The sequence below is a fragment of the Abramis brama genome (assembly GCF_963993115.1).
Source record: "Abramis brama genome assembly, chromosome: 16".
Lineage (NCBI taxonomy): Eukaryota > Metazoa > Chordata > Actinopteri > Cypriniformes > Leuciscidae > Abramis > Abramis brama.
The window spans coordinates 35,799,017-35,824,381 of NC_139978.1; the positions used below are offsets into that span (position 1 = coordinate 35,799,017).

The 25,365-nt window shown below is 38.3% G+C and overlaps 2 protein-coding genes across 2 annotated transcripts; one reads left to right on the forward strand and one right to left on the reverse strand.

Annotated features, from left to right (window-relative positions):
* The first annotated feature begins 654 nt into the window (after positions 1-654).
* LOC311066531 (G2/M phase-specific E3 ubiquitin-protein ligase-like) lies at positions 655-18,077 on the forward strand. Its single transcript, XM_084087756.1, has 8 exons — positions 655-710; positions 2,608-2,693; positions 12,994-13,143; positions 13,287-13,337; positions 15,843-16,110; positions 16,191-16,345; positions 16,476-16,714; positions 17,234-18,077. Exons 4-8 carry the CDS (start codon positions 13,321-13,323, stop codon positions 17,482-17,484), a joined length of 930 nt encoding a protein of 309 aa, XP_083943882.1. The 5' UTR covers positions 655-710; positions 2,608-2,693; positions 12,994-13,143; positions 13,287-13,320; the 3' UTR covers positions 17,485-18,077.
* Positions 16,949-19,849, reverse strand: LOC311066530 (uncharacterized protein). The gene is made up of 3 exons (XM_084087755.1): positions 19,531-19,849; positions 19,264-19,408; positions 16,949-18,863 (listed from the first exon to the last, which is right to left on the reverse strand). The coding sequence occupies exons 1-3, from the start codon at positions 19,703-19,705 to the stop codon at positions 18,107-18,109; spliced, it is 1,077 nt and encodes a 358-aa protein (XP_083943881.1). The 5' UTR covers positions 19,706-19,849; the 3' UTR covers positions 16,949-18,106.
* Positions 19,850-25,365: the final 5,516 nt, after the last annotated feature.

Here is a 25,365-nt window from a genome sequence, read left to right on the forward strand (position 1 = left end):
CTGAGTGGTTTCTGAACCATCCGTAGGCAGCAATGTCTTTACAACTTTCGAGGCCCAGAAAGGTAGTAAGAAAGGTAGTAAAGACATCGTTAAAATTGTCCATGTGACTCCAATGGCTCAACCTTAATGTTATGAAGCGACGAGAATACTTTTTTGTGCGCAAAAAATAACGACTTTATTCAACAATTTCTTCTAGTCTGAGTTAGACTCCTACTGTATGTTGTTGACGTAGTAAACAGTTCAGCGCTTCCAGGTTCTACTTCAGAATGCTGGCTCAGTATTGATCACCCCATCACCACGACACATGCGTGTGCTGACGCTGGAGCTGGCCAATAATGAGCTGCCGTTCTGACAGAGTTTTTATTGCTGCATTTTGGTCAACTTAACCATTCAGTATGCGTATATAATATCACATTTAAACTGCTAATCAAGAAGTGAAGTACACTTAAAAAAATTGTCTTTTTACTCAAATATTTTTTGTTAAAGTAACACATATATTTCTTTTACCACCAAAACACTATTGTATTGCGTTTAATTAACTTAACCTGTATAATTTTCTACTACACTTAATTATCAATCGTTAAACTAATGTAAAGGGTTTAATTTAGCGATTCAAAAAAACGTGTCAAAAAAAGATGTGACGATTTCCAACGTATTGGATGAAGACGGCGTGCAAAGAAGGTGGCATAAGAGCTAGAAGTATCAGCCAGGTAAGAAAATATTAAGTTAATCTAAAGGCAAAATCTTTCATTTCTGTTAGTATTTCGGAAAGTCTATTCTGGGATGCTTTTAACAGATATAGAGGCACAAGACCATTTAAAGCCTGAAATGAAATGTTAGCAGGGGTATCTAAAAATGAATGTATGATGCAACAGGTAGTTCCTGATGTAGCAGGTAGATTGCTAGTATATCGGCATTTTATTTTAAAAAAAAAATCATTGTATATGCAGCTAATGAATTTAAAGTATTGAGTTTTTCACTCTTTTTGGAAGGATTTAATTATATCTTGGAATCATGTTAAATGTGGACTGAGAAGTGTGCAAGATCCTTTTCTTTTTGAAAGTATGATGCGTTTGTTACCTGTGTAGATCATGCAGGAAAGGGAGTTATGTGAGTACAGCACTTTTGCAGCAGCATTTTGTACATACTGAAATCTTCTATGCTTTTTTGGTGAGCCAATTAACAAAGAATTACAATAATCCAGACGTATAGTAATGAATGTACCATGGTTTCTGCATCAGCCAGAGTGATAGAGAAATGGAGATATGTAATGATAAGAGTTTTACAACAGAAGCAAAATGGGAATCAAAAGAATAAAAGATAGTCAACATCTATCTTTAAGTAAAATAAAACAGGTGTTACCAAGATATTTAACACTCACAATATCTCAAATGTCCAAATGCTCTTGTTGTGTAATACCTTCCAACAGGTTTGTGAAGACTGTAGATTCACTGGTTCTGGTGCCTGAGGCAGCAGAACAATTTACAAACCAAAACCAGATCCAAAGGAAGTAACAATGTTGAATTTTAACAGTAACAATAACAGTAGGACCATTTCATTACACTTAAATAATATTTGAGACATGAGACTGTTTATCAGCATGTTTAATTTAGTCAAAATTTTATTTAACAGGGACAATGGACTGCACCAGAATTAGCTTCAGATATAAATGAATATATAACAGATGTAATGTGTAATTATGCTACATGAGTTTTTCAAGTATGAGTGAGATGGCTCCCTCTTGAGGCTGGATGAATTGAAAAGTGCATCTATCCATGATAAAAGTGCATCTATCCATGATAAAAGTGCATCTATCCATGATAAAAGTGCATCTATCCATCATAAAAGTGTATCTATCCATGATAAAAGTGCATCTATCCATCATAAAAGTGCATCTATCCATGATAAAAGTGCATCTATCCATGATAAAAGTGCATCTATCCATGATAAAAGTGCATCTATCCATCATAAAAGTGCATCTATCCATCATAAAAGTGCATCTATCCATCATAAAAGTGCATCTATCCATGATAAAGTGCTCCACACGGCTCCGGGGGGATTATAAAGGCCTTCTGAAGCGAAGCCATGCATTTGTGTAAGAAAAATATCCATATTTAAAACTTTATAAAGTAAAATAACTAGATGTTTTACAAGATGTAATATACTGTAAGTCTCTTGTGTCCCCAGAATATGTCTGTGAAGTTTCAGCTCAAAATACCCCACAGATCATTTATTATAGCTTGTCAAATTTGCCCCTATATAGGTGTGAGAAAAAACATGCTGTTTTTATGTCTCCCTTTAAATGCAAATGAGCTGCTTCACCCTGCCCCCTTTCCAGAAGAGGGCAGAGTATTTACAGCTCCTGCTTTGGATGCTCTGGCAACAACAAAACTGGAGAATCTCACGCATCCAAAATGTCAGAAACTGACAGTAGCGGTGTTCGGCTTTACATGTTCGAACTGGAGTCGGACACTGATGAAGAGACTCGGGAAGAAGTTACAACTCTTAGAATGCAACTGAAACGCTTCTGAATGGTTAATGGATACATTCATGTAGTTGCTGTTGAGTTAAATTGACTCCATTTTTTTCAACTGTGTTTCCTCACAGGTTCCGTCAAGTTGACTAAAAGCTTGTTCACCAACCAGATTTTTTACCTCAGTCACTACATCTCAGTTGCAGAGCACCAGATACAGGTGAGTTTTCACTGCAATCTTTGGGAATTCTTAAAATTAACTATCAATTTAAATTGATGGGGTAAAATAAGTAACTTATATCTGTACTTTTAAATGTGACTGTTTTTATTAATATTGGAAATGTGATTGACACTGCATGTTTCAGTGATGCATGTTTGAGAATATTAAAGGGTTAGTTCACCCAAAAATGAAAATTCTATCATGCATTTAATAATTTCTTGTAAAATAATTCTGTAATTATTCACCCTCATGTTGTTCCAACCCCGTTCATCTTCAGAACACAAATTAAGATATTTTTGATTAAATATGTGAGCTCTCACTCCTCCATAGGCTTCTAGGCAATTTCATTCTGCCGGTCCAGAAAAGTTAGTACAAACATTGTTAAAATAGTCCAAGTGACTACAGTGGCTTAACCTTAAGTTTATCAAGCGACAAGAATACTTTTTGTGTGCAAAAAAACAAACAAACAAAACCATCGCAGTGGAAGAAACAGATTCAGCGCGACCAGCTCAGCTGAGGACTTGACTCACTCCGACACTCGGCGCACTGCACGCAAGCTGATCCAGCGATCTCCCCGCAGCTGTCCGGTGATAACACTGGCCTCAATATGCCTTTACTCGGCACTACAACCACCACACTAACCCGGCCAGCCTTGTCTTTTTCAAAGATACAGCAGTTGACTCACTAACCCTAACCCTAACCAACCACCCGGAACACCCTAGCAACCACTCACAACACCTTAGCAACAGCAGTTAAACACCTTAGAAACCACATATAAACACTTTAGCAACCACCAAGAACACCCTAGCAACCACCCAGACCACCCTAGCAACCACCCAGAACAGCTTAGCAACCAGCAAATCTTCTTTTGGGTCCACAGAAGAAATCATAGCGGATTGGAATGACATGAAGGTGGGAAAATAATGAAAGAATTTGGGCAAACTATCCCTTTAATGCAACATTACTCCTTTTTTCTATAATCAGGAAGTAAACTAGTCGAGTTCACAGATCTAATAAAGACAGACTCCCTCAGAACTGCAGGGAAAGACTTCAGATGTAAATGATTAATGTTAGTCTGTAGATCCTCTGATATGAGACCCAGATCACAACTCTAATGACCAGCTGTTTACAGTCTGACATAAAACACATTTTGAAATGCAGTAAATTCATCCAACCTCAAGAGGGGGCCATCTCACCTCTAGTGCTTGGAAAACTCATGTAGCAAAACATGTTACTAGTAACTTATTGGAAGGGTTTAAAGAATAAAGTATACGGCTTGTTTACAAATATGACACAAAAGGCATGTTTATAAAAGCTTCTTAAATGTCCTAATTGAACTAAGGTCTGATCCTGGCTTAATCTAAACCCTGTCTGTGAAACCAGGCCTCAGATTATTGTGATGATGTGGGAATGATTCATGGTTGGCTAGTTTTAGCCGTTTTGTTTTCAACAGGAATACATTTTACTGGATGTCTACAACTACTAACCAGAGAACAGGACAGTCAACCAGAGATGGGCATAAATACATGGAAAGTATTTAAAATACAAATACAAAATACTGTGTGAAAAAATGTATTTAAATACAAATACAGTATTTTGTATTTTGCAAATTACACAAAATACATGTGAAATTGGCCATCCAGTGCAGGGATAAGTCACAGTGAATGAAGAAACTACAGAGGCCTACTGACTTATCATTCCTAACCTCATCTCTTCCCTCTCTTTCTTTCTTTCTTTCTTTCTTTCTTTCTGGCAATTACAAATAAACTTAGGCTATGCAAAATAGCAGCCATTTATATACTTATTTCTGGTTACAATGTAGTCTATTAGTGAAGACTATTAAAAAAATCATACTGTATGTAAAAGTGTGGGAACCTTTTCTGCTATCTAGCAAAGAATATGGATGGGGCGATATGACCAAAATCTCATATGTAAAATATCATTATTTCACTATTCTCAATATCAGTTTTGATTCCACAGCATAAACTGAATTTCAAACTCTTTTGAGGTTTTGCTGTTTTGTTGTTGTTACAGGTAGTCCAATGATTTTTAAGTAATTTTATGTTTATTTTATGTAAAGTTTATTTGTTTCTATAAGTTTATTAAAATTAGAAAGTGTATCTAAAATTTAAAATTAGAATTAATTTAGATTCATTTGACACTATTTACCCCTTTTTTATTATTATTTTTTATGTACAATAAAACTAAAAGCTGAAGATGTTTGTGGTGTATCATTCATCAGTGTTTGTTTTTTCCACGCCAACGTTCCAGTAATTCCTGCCCACTAAAAGCTGCACGGATAAATTTGCTTACCCCACAAATAGGCCCATCTATGTAAACGATTTAGAAAAAGTTCCATCAATTCACACTTTATATCATCGCTATGATAGTGTCATATCACCCAGCCCTGACATGCAGTAATGCTTTACACATTTGACAAGCTAGTTGATAAAAATCAACAACCGGTCAAGACTGATTGGCTAACGCTATTTTCCCACTTGTCTGTGCTCTTTTATTCTTTCATTAGACTGAAGTGAATATTGCACTATTTTAACTTTAATCAACATGTAGAATTGATCATGACATTCTCACTTTATTCCAAGAGAAAAATCTCTGATTCAATGCTGAGCTAGTGCATGTCTGAACTAGTTGATGCACTAAATCAGTACCCTGATAAAGAGGTTGACTGGCAAAAGTATTTTATGTATTTTGAAATTTTTGATTTTTCCAAAGGCTTTAAAATACAAAATGCAAAATAGTATTTTGTATTTCTAATACTTATTTTAAATGCATGTATCTGAAATACTGCCCATCCCTGCAGTCAACATGAATGACAGGATTGAAAGTGAGGCTTTGAGCGACTGAACTACATTGTGGATGTAGTGGATTGTACTGAACAACATGCCAATAGTTTATCTGACAAAAAAACAAAAAAAAACTAAATGTAAACCCCCAAAAAATCATAAATTTTTCTTTGAAAGTTGTAAAAATGACACGTAATATATAAGATCTTATATTATACATTGTGTGCCATTGTAAAGACTGTAGGTCTATCCCTCATAGCCTCATTTTCATCTGCATAAAAAACAATACGACATCAACTCGACTACAGTCGTATACAGTCGATGGTGCTTCAGTGATGGCAGGAATGGAAGAGGAAAAAGAAGAAATGAATAAAAAGAAGAGGGCCAGCAATGATCTGAGGGAAACAGGAGAGGCTCGTAGAACACGAGATAAATGAAGCAAAAGTTGTGTAGTGCTTGTGTTGAAACAGGCGGGAGTGTATGTCTACTGATGGATTTTGCATGAGGATTTATGTAAATAAACAGGCCTGTATTACAGCTTCTCATGATGAGACACACCATATATTGAGCGTGTCATGGCATTTTGTGCTTGTCACTACTGAAGTGTGTTTTGTAACAATCTTTCTTGGAGGATTGTATCGGTAATGTCAGATTCTGTTGGATAGAGGACTGAATCTGAGGACAGTGAAAAGGGGGAGGTAAATGAGGGACTGAAAAGGATGATGGGATACATGAGGGTGGTCTGAGCTGGTTTGTGCACTTGTGCTTTTCTAATATAATGGCTGAGATATTGTTGAGTCAAACTCGTTGTTGGTCGTTGTCCATCACAGAAGCTTCTAGTGTTCCTGATGTACGTCACTGAAACAGAAGCAAGACACACACACCTCACTCATAAATGCTGAGAAACACATCATGTGCCAAATGTTCATTAAAGTCAATGAAATACTGTTGTTGAAATGAAACCCCATGATAGCGAGTGATGGATCAGGGTTTGCTGAATGGGGTCTTCCGTGAATGTTCCACAGAAGAAAGTTGCAAATTGCTTTGGATAAAAGCATCTTACATTCTTATTCTACTTACCATCAAATCATCTGTTCTCTGAATGCATTAAACCTACCTTTTTGCCTTTTACAAAGTTTTCCATAAATATTCAGACTTAACACTGGATTAATCACAGAAGAAACTGCAGACTGACTGAACGTATCGTTAAGAAGGTAGTCTCAATACGAGACAATATGTCAGCTAAGAGCCATTGTGAGGGAAGGAAATATTTGCAGTGAAATGCAGTTTCTTTTCCCTTTTACGTCAATCTGAACGGCCCAAGAACTGACAGGCAATGGAACTTTCTGGAAAACAGTCCCATCACAGTCCTCGCTCTAGAAGATGATAGATGCAAACTGAAGGATCTTCTCTCTTCTGTTGAACTTCAGCGATACTTAAGTTTGTTCAAACGACTGTAGTTTCTGATGCCAGTTTCCATTTAGACATCCAGACGACCGGTCAACTGGAGCGCACCAGAGAAGTGTCACGTACAGTCATTTGAGTACATAAAAACCCTAAACACTAAATAAGTGTCCGTTTTTTTTCCATTCATTATTTATTTTAAATTTCCCTTTTCGTCAGAATCCTTCACTGCCTTATTTTTTTTATTAAACATTTTTCTTTTCATTCGTTGATTATTAATTTTCCTTTTTCATCAGAATCCTCCACTGCCTGGATCTCACAGCATTATGTTGTCATCAACTTGTTGAGCTGCTTCGGTAAAGCGCTGATATTCGCTGATCTCCTGAATCAAAGATGTTACACCGGATCCAATCTGGTACACAGCTGAAGTCAGGTGTCTCCATGTAAACACAACTGAGAACATTTCAGCCAAGTGTAGTGTACCTGAAGCAATCATGAACATGTCATCTGCGCGGTTCAATGGTCCGAGCCGCGCGGTCGATTCGTCAGCGCAGCGCGGACGTGTTTCCTAGCGACACCCAATGGGCAGCGCGGCGCGAACAATCCTCACCAGCGCTGCGCTGACCAATCTAAACAGATACAAGTTAATTTGGCGCCACTCAATTACATTTTACCCATAAACCTTTGCTATTATTAATGTAAATGAGTGAGGTAAAATGGCTAGGCCTTATTATACTGGTATTATATAATTATACTGGTGTTTAGCTGGTTTAGATCGTATTTATCTGACCGCTACCATTTTGTTTATTTAAATGGAGAAAAATCGATCATAACTCCAGTAAACTATGGAGTGCCGCAGGGATCTGTGTTAGGCCCTCTATTATTCTCAATATATATGCTGCCACTTTGAAATATTATAAGGAAACATGGAATTAGTTTCCATTGTTATGCTGATGACACTCAAATCTATATTTCATCACGGCCAGATGAAAACGCTAAATTATCCAAATTGACAGAGTGTGTTAAAGATATAAAAGATTGGATGACGCGTAATTTTCTTTTATTAAATCCAGACAAGACAGAGGTACTAATCATCGGTTCAAAAAACCGCCCACAGAACCTCTCACAATACAACTTTAACATAGTAGGATGTCCTGTTACTTCATCCTCTACAGTAAAAGACCTGGGTGTTATATTAGACTGCAACCTGTCTTTTGAAAATCATATTTCATATGTTACAAGAACAGCCTTTTTCCACCTTAGAAACATTGCTAAGCTACGTAATATGCTATCAGTTTCTGATGCAGAAAAGTTAGTTCATGCATTCATGACCTCGAGACTAGATTACTGTAATGCTTTATTAGCCGGTTGTCCTGCATCCTCAATAAACAAGCTACAGTTAGTCCAAAATGCAGCCGCTAGAGTTCTTACTAGATCAAGAAAATATGATCATATAACACCGATTTTATCATCACTACATTGGTTACCTATAAAGTTCCGTATTAATTACAAGGTATTGCTACTGACTTATAAAGCCCTAAACGGCTTAGCTCCAGTCTATTTAACGGATCTTCTATCGCCCTATAATCCATCGCGCTCTTTAAGGTCACTAAATTCGAGGCTTTTGGTCATACCTAGGATATCCAGATCCACCAAAGGAGGGAGAGCATTTTCACATTTAGCACCAAAACTCTGGAATAGTCTTCCGGATACTGTTCGTTGCTCAGACTCGCTCTCCCAGTTTAAAACTAGATTAAAGACGCATCTCTTCAGCCAGGCATTCATATAATACTTTTAATCTTACAGTTAAATCCGACCTCTAGTTCATAAACGCCAGAGGAGAACTGGCCCCCGACTGAGCCCGGGTTCTCCCAAGGTTTTTTTTTCTCCATTAGGTCACCTGATGGAATTTTTCGGTTCCTTGCCACTGTTGCCTTTGGCTTGCTCAGTTGGGGATATTTGGGGATATTTAATTTAATTAATCAATCAACGATACTATTGATCAGCATTACCAAACGTAGACGTTCCACTAGAAACAAACATTGATGTATTGTTCTAATTTATTACTGTGAAGCTGCTTTGATACAACCCATGTTGTGAAAAGCGCTATATAAATAAACTTGACTTGACTTGACTAGGCGCATTGTAGAAACAATTTTAACTACTCCTGACATTTTGAATAGAATTGAGGAGGCTCTAGGGGACAGAGACATTCATTCAGAAAATGAGAGACGAAGACTTTTTAACCGTTTGCCACAAACCAGACCCACTCCAGCATTCCAGTTCGCACGTAACTTCAGTGGTGAGGCCTCACGGGCAACTGTAAACATGAGGAGAAGAAGGTAAAATAGTGAATAACAATGCTATTCGTCTATCAAAGTATTTGCATTTAGTCATAGACATACTTAACGTTAGCCTATAATTGAGTATTTAACTGCCTGAAGTAAGACATGTTATTTCTGAATTAGATAATGAAAATGCAAGTGCACAATTGCATTTTCTTATTTCCTTTAGGTGCCAAAGAAACACAGGTGGTCCCTTCATTAGAGAAGTGTGTCTATTGACCTCCCCGGAAACCACAGTTGTACCAAAGGGAATGGCTAGAGTCCAACTCCTAAATAATGGTTACATTATTAGTGGAGTACAATTCCAAAAGCGTTGGGATGTTCAGCAGGTGTTGCAGCATATTCATTCTATTTATGAATCAAAACTTCAACTCAACACTAAGTAACTAAAACTCTTAGATTAGTTGTTTAAATGTTTTAATACTGCATTTTAATAATATATTTTTCATAACAAATTTTATTGTAATTTTTTTTTATTTTAAACGTTTTATTGTTGTAAAAGTGTAGTAACCATTTTTGATTGATTACCATTTGTATAACCACAGTTTTACTACAAATACCATGGTTAAACTATGGTTAGTGTAGAAAAGCCATGGTTATTTCGTGGTTACCATTGTTTAACTGCAATAACCATGTGTTTTTGTAGTGAAACCGTGGTTAATTTTTGTAATCAACCATTTAAAAATTAAAGGGATAATCACCCAAAAATGATAATGTCGTCATCAACCACTTACTCACCTGTATGAGTTTCTTCCTTCAAAATGGATATCTTGTCATTTATTTAATTTCCTGTGCTTCCATAATCCTTCCATGACCCTTCTCAGTCAGCATTCACTTTTCACATTATCCGGCCCTTTTGAGAGATTCAATGTCACAAATTTGCAAGGCTTTGATTAGACGTTGTGCAGAGTCTTAATTATTTCCTCAGTTAATGTCACATGTTTTCTTTTTGAATTATTTAACTTTCAATGTGGTCTCAGGCTTTATGACCCCACAGTGCACCAGTGAGTGATTTAAAGGAGTCATAACCTAGTATTACCTTGTATACCTACTGCTGTATTATAGTCTTTCAGGCCCTTCTAAAAAAGAAAAGTGGAAAAAAAAATAAACACAGAGCTCCTCAGACCCTTATTTCTGAAGGCATTATTGTCTCGCGAGATCTGATGCGATATTTTGGCTGTCGTGGACGGTCATTTTAATAATGCAAATGAGGGGCGCGTTGATTGGTGGCAGGGAGGAGGGGGGTTGACACCGCAGGTAATGCTTTAGCATATCATTCCAAAATGACATCATGGTGCATTTGTGAATGAACCCGACCTGGCCGCGACCGGCTTCCCGGCCAGTGTATAAGCGTTAGGCAATCAATAATAGCCAATCATTTGTTTTTTGCAAAGTATGTTAGCAGCCATTCCCCATGTTTACCTCGAAGCTAATACTCCCGCCAGTGTTGTGCCTGAACGCGTTCATTGAACGATAGTTCATGAACTCGTTCATATTTTGGGCGAACGTGAACTGAACGCATTACTGCCTGATGAACGTTACTGTGAACTCATTCATTCTGGTGTCTGAACGCCACGCTCTCTCAGTTTAACTTGGTTCAGTAGGATGCCGGATTTCTATAAAGCCTTCCAGGCGAAAACACACCTAAACACACCGTAAACAGGCCTTAATATGTAGCGGAAAAACACCCAATCTGGCAACACCAGCCACCAGTGTCCATTGACTCTCTTGTTCGATATCGTTCATCAAAATGAACAAATCTTTTTTCGAGTCATTTCGTTAATTTAAGGGGCTTTAAATGTTACTATTAACTGGCAAATTCCCCGAACACATCAACCTACGCAATCTTGATCATATTCTGAATTAAGAAATCATTATAATGCAGTCAAAAATCGTTTACAGGGAACATAAATAATTACTTCACCTCGAGTCTTTCGTTTATTTGTCTAGTGACAGACGCAATAGCATAGCTAGCTGCTGTTTGTAACACACAGTAGAGCAATAAAAACAGTCTTACCGTTTCAATTGCAGGCAATTTTGTTGGAATGGCGCTTTTCCCGAACTTCGATGACAACTTCGCCTGATATTGCCCCAAATTTGTGAAGGATTCCGGCGTACAATGTTTAGCACAGCACAAACACCTAACGATAAGCCAGTGGGAAGGGTTGAAGGAACCGCGTCATTAAAAATGAATTTAATCCACTGGTCCCTGATAGCTAGGTCCGTTCTTGGTAGAGAAAACACATTTACATGTTGATTCTGACAGTCAACTCACATCTTTCGCGACTGAATATGAGGGGGAGAGGGGAAGGGCGGGCTTCCTGCTGCGGTGTCCATATATGGTATATCCTCCCCCGTCTTGACGTCAAGACGGGGCAGAAATCAAAATCTCATTTTTTAGTGCGCGTGCACGTGGGCTATTTTACAAACCCTGAGCTAAACAAACGCTTCACTTTTAAATATCGGCTTCCCGGCCAGTGTATAATCATTATGCAATCATAACATACATTGATTCTCGTGGAAAAGTGAAAATGGCAGGTTATGACTCCTTTAAGATGTTACATCTAAACCCACTTATTCAGTATTTATTATGCCAGTAATTTACCTTCTTTTTTACATTTAAGATTGGAGATATTGAGAGCTTTAAACACACAGCTGGTCAAACCTACGCTGGAACCTGGAGTTGAACTGACTGGAACCATACTCTGCATGCTTTTTAAAGACAGAGTCATCTATGTACACCCTTCTGTTGACCTGTCTCAGCCTGATCAGGGTCATTTATTCTATGAGGACAGACTGTTAAACACAGAAAGTGTGAAATTTTGTTTGATATATTTTGCTGTATTACAATCATATTTGTTTGCATATCTATGAATTACAGAAATTATATTTGACTATGAAAAAATTGACAATGAATGGGCTTTTTAAAAGGAATCTGAAAATATTTAATATAAAATCAGGCTGCTTAACTATAAAAGACCATGCAATCTAACCAGTTTTAGATTTTAATATTGCTAATAGCCATGCATTATTCTTTAAACTTATGTGTAGAGCATATAGCGCTAGCCATGCTAAAATCATAGGTTTGATTCTCATGGAATGCATGAATGTGGTCAAACCTTGATTGCATTGTAAGTTGCTTTCAGGGGCGGAGTGGGACCAAAAAATCTACCTGGAGATGTCGTAGACCACCGGCCCTTAGGATGGCATTATGTGGCATTATTTCTAGCTACCTAGAACATTGTGTTTTAATAACGGGTTTTACCTGCTAGGCAGCAGCTTAGCCACATATATAAAACATATACAAGCAAGCATCATAGAACCCCTGCAAAATTATTTTAATTAGATTAAGAAAGCCACTGCTACTGGTCACATCTATGGTTAGATAAATTAAATATGATCGCAGTTTTGGATGAAATAAAATTTTCTTTACATGTTTGCCCGCTGGATGGTGTTGCTAAGAACTTGCACTGTATAACTATTATCAGACCAGCCCTCGCGGCCTCCAAACACTACCGGTCCACCGGGAAAAGTCCCGACCCTCCCGATTGCCACTCCGCTACTGGTTGCTTTGGACAAATGTAAGAAATTAATAATAATGTAAATGTTCTCTTTAGAATTTATCACAGGTTCAAACTTCAGCTGAAGCACCATTACTAGCCCAGACAACTGCTGCCTGTCCACCACATGCCCTGCTACCATCATCAGCACAGAGACCAAAACCAATTTCTACCTATTTCTCCTCAGCCACTGTCTGAAGCTGCAGCTGTTGCCACACGAGAGTTCCACTCTACTGCCACAACATCATCATGGGAGCAAAGTACACCCCAGTGCTCTCATAGTACTACAGAATCACCACTGGTCCCACTGACATCTACCTCTCCACTTCCGATCCAGGTAACTGCGTGTTAAGTTTGTAGCAGTTCTTTTTGTAATAATACTTCTAATAATGATATGCAACAATTATAATATTTCTTGAAAGTTAATAAATAATTATGATATTTTCATTATTAAATTCTGAAAGTACATAATTTTTTTAGGGCAATGAGAGCCCTGTGATCTATGAATGGGTGAATGCTGGAACTCCAGATGTGAGTATTGTATATTTTAATTTCGCACAAATGAAAATCTGGTTCCCTTGTAGTCCTTTGTATAGATATAATATAATGTACTAAAAATTTGTCAATCAGAGGTACACTATGTAACTTTTGGCTCTCTAGTGTCAAGTCAAGTCAAGTCAACTTTATTTATATAGCGCTTTTCACAATACAGATTGTATCAAAGCAGCTTCACAGTATTAAATAAAATAGTACATCAGTGTTTGTTTCTAGTGTAAAACATCCATGTTTGGTAATGCTGATCAATAGTATTGTTGATTGATTAATTAAATTAAGTAACCCCAACTGAGCAAGCCAAAGGCAACAGTGGCAAGGAACCGAAAAACTCCATCAGGTGACCTAATGGAGAAAGAAAAAAACCTTGGGAGTTAACTTTTCAGTTACTGGCGCAAAACATGATTTGGTCGCACAAATTATTTATAGTAAGCCGCTCTGGATAATAATGAACAATAATGAAACTGTATTGCAAACAGATGTGCTTTTTATTTTACTTGCCATCTTTTAAACCACATGCCTTCTTGTTTTTGTTTTCTTTAACATTGGTTGGGATAGATTTACTGCAATAGAAAATACAGTAGCCTACACAATAAAGTGCAAAATGGATTTCAACATGCTATGGTTGGCACAGATGGGCAGACTCCTGAACTCTTAAGTAGTGATGCACCGATGTGAAAATTGTGGCCGATACTGATAATAACCGATATTAATATTGCTGTTATGGCCGATACCGATACCGATATCTCTGTATGGAAAACAAATTTACTGATAATCAAATAAAGAGATATTTTCCAAAAAACTTTTTTCTTTTATTTTTTTACTTTAGAAATGACTTATGTTGGGCACCTTTACCTGTGTGCAAAATATTTCACACATAGGACACACATGCATTATATTGCATTGCATTGCATATAATGTGTTCTGGTCAACTTGTCTAAAATTAAGAAACCCCTAGAAAACAGTAACCCCCCCCCCCCCCCCCCCCCCCCAAAAAAAAAAAAACAGGTGTACAATTAAGATAGGCTACTTAATTTATTATTCCAATATCCAAATATGATACTAAATAGCATAGGGAAAAGAGCTTATTTGTGACGTGCTGTCTTTGCGTTTGAACATTGCACATTTTAAATGTTAGCCAATACAAACATATTTATAGAAAACAGTTGACAATGAATAGACAGGAGTCCAATAATAGCATAACGAATCACTTATTCTAAAAATAATATCAAGTAGGCTAAGTTAGACGAATCCGACATATAACGAGGGCTGTGTTGTAAAACGTCCGTCATTTAACAAATTTTAAAAACACGGATGGATCATACAAAATGCTTTCTGACATTTTGACAGAAAAACAACAACAAGCAAGAACAAAATTTAAACTATAGCCCGTCAATTTTCATTTTACAATTATCTTCTCTGTGTGCGCGCGTCCGTATTTGTGTGAGAGAGGGAGAGCTCGCGCAGCACTGATACCAATGGTACGTTTTAATCTAAGTAACGGTCGCGGTCACTTGATGTGTTGAATGCTCAGAGGAGCACGTTATAAAACGTATTCTTAAAATACACATTTCTGTTTTAATAAATGCTCATAGTAAATCATAGCATATTGCCTAAAACATAGGTACAAAAATAATCAGTGATACATTTGCGACCCATTAAAAATAAGGGTCGCAATGGCATTTCAAAAGGTCGCATATGCGACCATTTTGGTCGCAGTGTAGTTCCCTGCAGTGCCTGTCAAGCTCTGTCAAAGTCCTACTTTGCTTGGAACAGAACTCCACGAATTGAGTTTGTTGGAGAGTCTGCTGAAGATCATGGTGGGCCACAAAGAGAGTTCTTTAGGTTGGTATAAACACTTGTACTGCTAGACTGGGGGTACAAATGTTGCAGCTTGAAAAACTGAAACAAAATATTAAGGGCTAACCAGTGGTTCCCAAACCTGTCCTGAAGGGACCCCAACACTGCACATTTTCTTTGTCTCCTTAATCAAACACACCTGATTCAACTCATCAGCTCATTATCACATGGGTTAATGAGCTGATGAGTTGAATCAGGTGTGTTTGATTAGGGAGACAAAGAAAATGTGCAGTGTTGGGGTGCCTTCAGGAAAGGTTTGGGAACCACTGGGCTAAACTCATGGGTACAAGTCATACATGATATTGTGAGGTATGATACTAGGGATAATCAGCTTGGGGGGAAGTTTTCTGTTCTGAAAGTTACAGTACATTTTTATAGTACAATTAACTTTTATCTCAAAGATCCAGAAATATTGAATTTCCTTTCTAATATTCAGAAATGCTCAAACTAAAATAAATGTACTTATTCTGTGTACTACAGTTCGTCCACAAACATTTTTACTTGGTATATACATTTTAAACTAATTGTAACTTTATTTGAAGTAATAAACTGAAACAACTAGTAATAGACTACTTTGAGTTGATGTATATAATGTTATAACAAATATAATTTTCCTTCCATCAGGCTCTTAATGATCGAGGCACAGTCAGCACTTGGAATTTTTGAAGGAAAGCAAGGCCAGGTTTTTTTTGCCTACAACCAGTCAGCCTTAGAACAGAACCGGTTTTACACGTGTGGAAAACTCATTGCTTGGTCACTGATTCATGGAGGCCCAGGCATTAAAGCCCTTCATCCGGCTTTGTATTTGTTGATGTGTGGGCAGGAAGGGCAGTTGGATAGGTTTGATTTTCATGGCTTGCCAGATGATGAAGTGCAGTTAAAGTTGCAACAGGTAGCCTATTATCACCTATATGTTTAACCTGATGAACAATTAAATGGTAATCTAATATTGTCTAAAATTGGTCTTTTTAGATCAAGCAGTGCAAAAGTGTGGGAGACCTAATTTCACTGAAGGCCTCTCTTGGAGACTGGATTGCAGAATGTGGGGTACCCTTGATCTACAATGCTGGCCTTCCTGAAATGCCCAGAGTTTACAGCCTGGTCATTAAACACTTTATTTATCTTAGGTAAAAGAAGCCAACATATCTTAAGACATTATCAAACTGCAATTTAGTAATCAAACCTAAAACTATTTTATAACAGTGCAGTTAAAACATAAACACCTTTATTTTGATTGTTATCTGTTTGTTACCCCAGGCCTGCTAGCATGATTTCACAGTTTAAGGCAGGAATGAATTCATGTGGATCAATTTGGCAGACAGTGGAAAACAACTGGATGGCATTCAAGCCTCTGTTCACTAACACTCAGAAGCCACTGACGAGAAGTGAGTTCAAAGACCTTCTTGTTGTGAATTGGAGTGATGAAGGCAGCAACCACAGACAGATTGAAGAGGACACCATCTTTGCTTGGGAATGTTTACTCAACAGCATTCAGGGTAGGTTGTAATATAATTCATGTATTTTCATTTATAATGTTGGTTTAAGAGCTTGGTTATTTCACTTGGGCCTGGATACATAAACAGGGTTCAGATCAGGGGTGGGGAACGTTGATCCTTGATGGTTATTGTCCTGCAGAGTTTAGCTCCAACCCTGAAAAAAAAAACACTCACCTGCCTGTAACTTTAGCAATCCTCAAGACCTTGATTAGCTTCAGGTGTGTTTAATTAGGGTTGGAGCTAAACTCTGCAGGACAACGGCCCTCCAGGATCAACGTTCCCCACCCCTGGTTTAGATAAAGCCAGGATTAGGCCTTTGTTCCTTTAGGGCATTTTAAGTAGATTTAATAAATGTGCCTTAGAAAAAAAATACTGTTGTGCATCTTCAGACAAAACAATGACACGTAAGATGTAAGTTTGAGTTGCTTTCAATTAAAACCGCTCAAACATTTAGTCCAGGACTAGGCTTAAACCTTGTCTATGAAACTGGGAATTTATGTTTTATCATGTGATTAACAGAAAAAGAGACCTCTCTGATGTTTGAGGATCTTCTGACATTCATGACCGGTGCTGATGCTGTCCCTCCTCTTGGCTTTCCCAAAAAAGCTGAAATTGACTTTTACACTCAAGAAGATGGATGTCGGAGACTGCCTTATGCATCAACTTGCTCAATGGTGCTTTTCCTTCCAAGAGGGGTACTTGATGAATCAGAGTTAGAAAACCTGCTGATAGATGCAGTAAAAGGCTCAGTTGGGTTTGGAAAAATTTAGATCTGGTATAATCTGAATCTTGCTCTTGATCATGTTCTTGATCGTGCTGCCATGGTTTTCCAAATGTTCAATATATTATAGTAATAGTTGACCTCAAAATGAAAATTATCCCATAATTTATTCACCCTCAAGTCATCCTAGTTGTATATGACTTTCTTCTTTCAGTCAAACACAATTCGATTAATATTAAATCAAATTCTTAATAAAAATAAAGTCCTATACAACTAGGATGACTTGAGGGTGAGAAAATTATGGGATAATTTTCATTCTGGGGTTAACTATTCTTTACAAATATAGACATGTTTGTCCAAAGGCTATAGTTCACCTCTAACATTTTTCAATTCAGTTTTAACTTTAAAAATGAGTTGTAGTGACTGTTCTGATAAAAAGACTACATTTGCCTGAAAGTACAAAAACATTTCAATAGTTTGTTACACAATTTACAGAGGACGTACTGAGAACACAACTGTATTTGTCTATAAAATACTTGGACTAAATTGACTGTTTTATGGATTCATTTTACTAACCTAAAAGGTTCAAAATGTATCTAATGGATTTTGAAAATTACAGTATAAAATTAAAGTTTGTATCTGAATTCTTGTGTCATGTGTGTAAATTTGTATTATGTGTAGCGTGATGATATATAGTTAAATACAAATAAGTAGTGCTGTATTCCATAGTTTCCATCATCTGATAAGGGATCCAGCAATGTTTGAAGGTTATCAGTATCTGCAACACTAACTCTTAAAGTGCTTTCTGGAACTGTGATGGCCCGTGTGTCAGTCTCATATTCCCCTACAAAGTCAATGCCATAGTCTTCTATGTCAGCTGCATTAAGGACAAGATTTGGCTCAATAATCATACCAGAATTCCACAATGCCAGTGGACTCATGGCACCCTCCGTTCTCAGACTGTAATAATTCCATTGTCTGACAAACTCATCACAGGACCGCTGAATTCTCCCAAGGAAGACATAGTGCAAGATCCATAAGTGCATCTCATTTTCTGGGTGCAGAATGTCCACATGCTCCATGTATTGAAACAGCTGCCTATAAAAGTCCGATACAACCCTGTTTACATCCCCCCAGAGACGCTCAATTCTTTGGTTGTGCACACTTCTTCCCACAATAAAACTTCCTCGGTCTGCGCCTCTTCTTTCTATCATGTACTGTGCAACATGTACATTTTCCATACCTCTGTCTCCCCTTACTCTTAAAGGCAAACCAAACTGTGAGACACCGTGTTGAAAAAATGACAGTACTGTGTTGGCACGATTGTTTGTGGCACATCTCAAATAAATAACCGTTCTGCTGAATCCATCGATGCAGCCGTGAAGAACAAATCTCCATGAAATCAGTTTGTGGTTAGAGTCAATATGCCTTTAAAATAAATAAAAAGAGGATTAATTTGACAGTAGAAGAAATTGAAGCATAGGTACCGTGTAGAGATAACTCTTTAAGGTAATAATCGCAGGTTACCTCTTTTTACAGTGAATAAAAAACATGATTTTATAATCAAGCTCTTGGCTGCCCAGAACTGCAATTCAACTTAATACTTACATGTAAACGGCATCATTTGTCAGGCAACTTTTATGATTAACAACCAATTATTGGTTGTTAATCATAAAAGTTGCCTGAAAAATTGTTGTTTATAAATGAAATTGAGACAAATACTGGTAGGCTACACGCCGCAATATGAACAATTTAAAAATATATACCGGTATATATTCTTTATATTGATTTGTCAGTGGTACAATAATTCATTGTCCAGTTTACATACCATAAATGATTTGATCCTCTCACATTGTACACTCTTCTTCTTATGAGCCGTCTTCTTCGAATCAAAGTTCCTGCTGGGTCCATAAGACGGATCCTCTCTCTAACCCGATGCCTTTGGACTCTAAACCCCCTTGCTCTAATGCTTCCTTGAAATTAAACAAAGAAAATGAAAACATAAAAATAAAACACATTTCTGAAATATAATTTATAAAAAAAATATTGAAAACAGATTATTTAAAATAGTATAAGTAAATAATGTGCAGCCTACCTTGTACTAGTCTTTCACCAACATTTGAAGTGTGTGCAGTGATGTCTCGAATTATGTCATCCAGCTGACTGTTTGGAATGGCATCATAATTGTTGAGTAGTCCAAAGACAGCTCGCCTTCGAGAAAGGGTCGACAAACCAATGCCGAGGACATTTGCTATGGAAACCCAGGACATACCAGTTGTCCTCAACTGTAAAAGTTGTTCAGCTGTGATGTGATATCTGGAAGTTAGAATTAAAATTTCACTATTCTTAAGACAATAACAAATTTGTTTTACCTTTATAGTTCACCCAAAAAAATTAAAATTGTGTCATCATTTACTCACCCTTAAGTTGTTCCAACCCTGTATGATTTTTTTCTGCTGAACAGTGAACCCAGAAGATATTTCACAGAAGAATGTCAGTTACTAAAAAATTGATGGATCCCATTGACTTCCCAAAAAAAAAAAAATATGGAAGTCAATGGGACCCATCAACTGACAGATTCCCCTGTGTCACTGCACAGCAGATTTTGATTTACATGAACCTAAAGAAAAAGCCTTGAAAAATTAATAATTGCAAAACTGCTGTGTCAAACTTACCTTGGCCGTCCCCTGGTATGTAAAATTGGTAGTGAAAATGGGGCGTTCACAGGAGGGTTAAAAATATGGTCCACCAGAAGACATAAGTCTTGTATAGCCTCTTGAAGTTCATTGATTGTGGTGATGAGGTCAAGGTCATTCTAAAACATTATATATATATATATATATAGTGTGTGTGTGTGTGTATTCAGGTTGATTGGGAGGGACACTTATTCCAGTTAATTTCAATGGCAAAAAGTGTCCAAATCACACTGAATTCACCCTTTAAATCAATATCACAAAATATCAATAACATAAAATCGATCTTTAGTTTTAACATTTTATTCAAAATTAACAAATGATTGTTTTAATTATGGAATTCAGACATAAAAAGATGATGGCTGAATGCAAAACTTACTACAATAATAAAATACATTACCTGAACATGTAAACTGTCCGATATAATTACCAGAAGGTTGGCGTGCTCCTCAAAACGACTACGATATTGAAAATCATTGAAGTTTCTGCTTTGTACAGCTCTTTCCGTAGCCTCTATACATATGTGCAGTTCTTCAAAGTATCGACGCACAACACTACTCTTTACCACTATTAAAGATAATAAACATAAGAAATGTATCCATTTCATCTTGTCTTTCTTCTTCTTTTTCTTCTGTAGGAAAAAAACTCCTAAACTTCAGCAGAGAACCAATTTTTTGTAAGCAGAGAGATTCGCGCTCGGCACATTATATTCCGCGCGCGAGTAGAGAGATTCGCGCTCGCGCATTATATTAATGTACTTTCGCGCTACAATAATGCGCTCTCGACATTTGACAGGAAAATAACGCCATTTTTAGTCCAATCCGGCGCCTGATGCGAGCGGACGTCCCCCCAGCAAACACAGAACGTTGGCACAACGTAGCCAACCTTCTAACAACGTTTTAACAACATGGCCAAAAGGTTGCTATAACTACGTTGTGTGGTGAAGGTTGTTACAGCGTTGTCACAATGTTGGTATTAAACCACCGTTCAGGGCCATTGCTTAAGGTTGTACCAACGCTGTCTTGACAACCACTGGACTACATAATGTACTCGTCACTGCCCTGAAGCGCGAAAATCAGCCTTTTAAATTCCAACCACCTGTTGTTGGGCTCATTGTGTTCTCATTCATCATCGAGCAAGGATACGTGAGTATTGCGTTTAGCCTACCTCAGCTATCAAACACAACCTACAACTTTAATTATAATGTGATTAATGTAGCATCGCTCGCACTGTTTAGTTTTTCGTTTGATTTTTCCGCTATTTAGTCTCATTCGTTTCTTTGCTCCTCTGAATTTGTGGATGTTTCCCCGGTGACACCTGCTTTCGGCTACTGTCCGCCATACAGACCCGGTTTTGTTCTTTAAATGTTCTGATCTGCCTTTTCTTTTTATGTTTTATTTATTATACTTAAAATAAATTTGTATATTCCTTTATTTTTTTTTATTTTTTTTTCACAAATGTATGACTTTTGGAAGTGCAATTTGATTATATGCAGTTTTAATAAAGTTGAATTAACGAAACCTTCTGTCATTTTTACTCTTCAAAGTGTAGGCTACACTTGCAGGTGTTGATAGCCCCATTAAATAATAATATAGATAAACAATAAACGATAAAAAGTATAATTATCTAACAAAATACACCATATAAAAATATTGTCAGAATGTCGTCTCTCAGTTGCTGAATGTCGCGCAGCAACGTTGCTACAGCCCTGTCACGTCTTACAATTCTACGTTGTTACAATGTTGCGAGCACGTAGACAGCGACGTTGCCATAGCAGAAATACAACGTGCCAGAGACGTTGCCACAACGTAAATGTGTTTGCTGGGCCGCAGCGAGGAACAAAGTCTAACCAGTGCAAAGCTGAAAGCCCGCCCAAGTGGGCAGGGCCAGCTCTCTTTATAAGCAGGTCATTCTGCCATTGTAAATCAGATCGTTCGCTCTCAGCAACGATCTCCATCTCTTCGCCAAGACTCTCCGAGACCTCAACGAGAAGCCTTTTCACCGTGGACGAAACCTATGAGGCGCCAGACTGAACAAAAGCGAAACGACCTGCGCGAGCGAGCGACAGTGCGCGAGAGAGACCGAGTGTGTCTGCACGAGCGAGCGACAGTGCGCGAGAGAGACCGAGTGTGTCTGCGCGCGAGAGAGACCGAGTGTGTCCGAGAGCGCGAGTGTGACCGAGAGCCCGAGTGTGTCCGAGAGCCCGAGAGAGACAGAGTGTACGAGAGAGAGACCGAGTGTGTCTGCGCGCGAGAGAGACCGAGTGTGTCCGAGAGCGCCAGTGTGACCGAGAGCCCGAGTGTGTCCGAGAGCCCGAGAGAGACAGAGTGTACGAGAGAGAGACCGAGTGTGTCTGTGTGTCATAACCATCGCAGCGGAAGAAGCAGATTCAGCGCGACCAGCTCAGCTGAGAACACTCGGCGCACTGCACGCAAGCTGATCCAGCGATCTCCCCGCGGCTGTCCGGTGATAACACTGAGCTCACTATGCCTTTACTAGGCACTACAACCACCACACTAACCCGGCCAGCCTTGTCTTCTCCAAAGCTATGGCTGTACGGACAACTTTTGTTGAAAGTGTTCATGATTGCTTCAGGTATACTAGACTTGGCTGAAATGTTCTCAACTGGGCTTAGATTGAGACACCTGACTTCAGCTGTGTACCAGATTGGATCCGATGTAACATCTTTGATTCGGGAGATCATCAGCGAATATCAGCGCTTGACCGAAGCAGCTCAACAAGTTGATGACAACATAATGCTGTGTGAGATCCTGGCAGTCGAGGATCCTGATGAAAAAGGAAAATTAATAATCAATAAAGAATGAAAAGAAAAATTATTAAGAAAAATAAAATAAACAGAAATTACACTTATTTAGTGTGTGGTGTTTTATGTATTCAAATGACTGAATGTGACAGTTCTCTGGTGCGGTCCAGTTGACAGCGGTCGTCTGTATGTCTATATGGAAACTGGCACTCGGTCTCTCTCGCGCTGTCGGACACACTCGGAAAGCTATTTTATGCGCAGCGCAACGCTATGAAAGCCCGCCGAAGTGGGCAGGGCCAGCTCTCTATTTAAGCAGGCGTTCTGCCATTGGAAATCAGATCGTTCGACTTCAGCAACGATCTCCATCTCTTCGCCGACTCTCTCAGAGGAAAAGCCTTTTCACCGTGGACGAAACCGTCGGTAGCAGAAGAAACAGATTCAGCGCGACCAGCTCAGCTGAGGACTTGACTCACTCCGACACTCGGCGCACTGCACGCAATCTGATCCAGCGATCTCCCCGCGGCTGTCCGGTGAAAACACTGAGCTCACTATGCCTTTACTAGGCACTACAACCACCACACTAACCCGGCCAGCCTTGTCTTCTCCAAAGCTATGGCTGTACGGACAACTTTTGTTGAAAGTGTTCGTGATTGCTTCAGGTATACTAGACTTGGCTGAAATGTTCTCAACTGGGTTTAGATTGAGACACCTGACTTCAGCTGTGTACCAGATTGGATCCGGTGTAACATCTTTGATTCAGGAGATCATCAGCGAATATCAGCGCTTGACCGAAGCAGATCAACAAGTTGATGACAACATAATGCTGTGAGATCCTGGCAGTCGAGGATCCTGATGAAAGAGGAAAATTAATAATCAATGAATGAAAAGAAAAATTACTAAGAAATAAAATATTTTTTTACACTTATTTAGTGTTTACTGTTTTTATGTAGGCTACTCAAATGACTGTACGTGGCAGTTCTCTGGTGCGGTCCAGTTGTCAGCGGTCGTCTGGATGTCTATATGGAAACTGGCATCAGAAACTACAGCCGTTTGGACAAACTTCAGTATCGCTGAAGTTCAACAGAAGAGAGAAGATCCTTCAGTTTGCAACATATTATTTCATCTATCATCTTCAAGAGCGAGGCCTATGATGAATGTGATGGGACTGTTTTCCAGAAAGTTCTCTTGCTTGTCATTTCTTGGGCCGTTCAGATTGAAGTAAAAGGGAAAAGAAACTACATTTCACTGCAAATATTTCCTTCCCTCACAATGGCTCTTATGCTGACATCTTGAGATCTTATGCATCCCGTATTGAGACTAACCCATACCCTAACCCTATACGATACGTTCAGTCAGTCTGCAGTTTCTTCTGTGATTAATCCATTGTTAAGTCTGAATATTTATGGAAAACTTTGTAAAAGGCAAAAAGGTAGGTTAAATGCATTCAGAGAACAGATGATATGATGGTAAGTAGAATAAGAAGGTAAGATGCTTTTATCCAAAGCAATTTGCAACTTTCTTCTGTGGAACAAAAGACCCCATTCAGCAAACCCAGATCCATCACTCTCTATCACGGAGAAGTAACAATGTTTCATTTCAACAACAGTATTTCATTAACTTTAATGAACATTTGGCCCATAATGTGTTTCTCAGCATTTATGAACGAGGTGTGTGTGTCTTGTTTCTGCTTCAGTGACGCAGCACATTATAGACGGGAAACTTCCAGAAGCTTCTGTGAGCCATCGACAGACACGTCACAAAACATCTTGAAGAGCTTTAAGCTGGAAGAAGATCGGCAGAGACCGTAACTAAACCCCTGAGAAAGCTAATCAGTGATATTTGCTTTACTCTGTGGGATTTGTGTGTGTTTTCTGTGTTTTCTAGCTGACACTGACGAGCTTCTGGAGCATTTGATTGAAGAGTTCATCAGTTCTCTCTCGGGTCCAGCAAAAGATTTCTACTAGCACGAGTTTGACTTCAACATCACCAGTATCTCAGCATTATAAAGTTCCTGAAACACTGAAATCAATGCACAAAGACCACCATAAGATTATGGGATTATGCCTTTCATAATCAGTTCTATTCACTGTCCACAGTATAAGATTCAAACCATTATCCAACAAAACAAATATAAAGACTGTGACAAAACACAGTTCAGTTCTACAAGCACTACATGACTCATGATGACAAACAGGTGTGTCCCACGGAGAACCTGTAACGCAGATCTGTTTATGAATTCCCCTAAAATCAGTACAAAAAACATTCAAGCCCAGTCACGCGAACCATCATTTGATCCATCAGAAAACAGCTTCTCTCCTGTTTCAACACAAGCACTCCATACAAAACTCAAGTAATGTGCTAATATTTAGTACATTGCTGGCCTCGTCTTCCTTTATATTAATTTACCTCTTCCATTTCTGCCATCACTGAAATCACATTTGACCTTAGACTAATATCATTTTAACTGTGTAAA

Coding starts and splice junctions, on each gene's coding strand:
- LOC311066530 (XM_084087755.1), bottom strand. CDS start 19,705: ATGTCCTGGGTTTCCATAGCAAATGTCCTCGGCATTGGTTTGTCGACC. Junction 19,409..19,530: donor TGGTGAAAGACTAGTACAAG/GTAGGCTGCACA, acceptor TTTAATTTCAAG/GAAGCATTAGAGCAAGGGGG. Junction 18,864..19,263: donor AGAGGATCAAATCATTTATG/GTATGTAAACTG, acceptor TTTATTTTAAAG/GCATATTGACTCTAACCACA.
- LOC311066531 (XM_084087756.1), top strand. Junction 16,111..16,190: donor TGCAGTTAAAGTTGCAACAG/GTAGCCTATTAT, acceptor TGGTCTTTTTAG/ATCAAGCAGTGCAAAAGTGT. Junction 16,715..17,233: donor TTTACTCAACAGCATTCAGG/GTAGGTTGTAAT, acceptor TGTGATTAACAG/AAAAAGAGACCTCTCTGATG.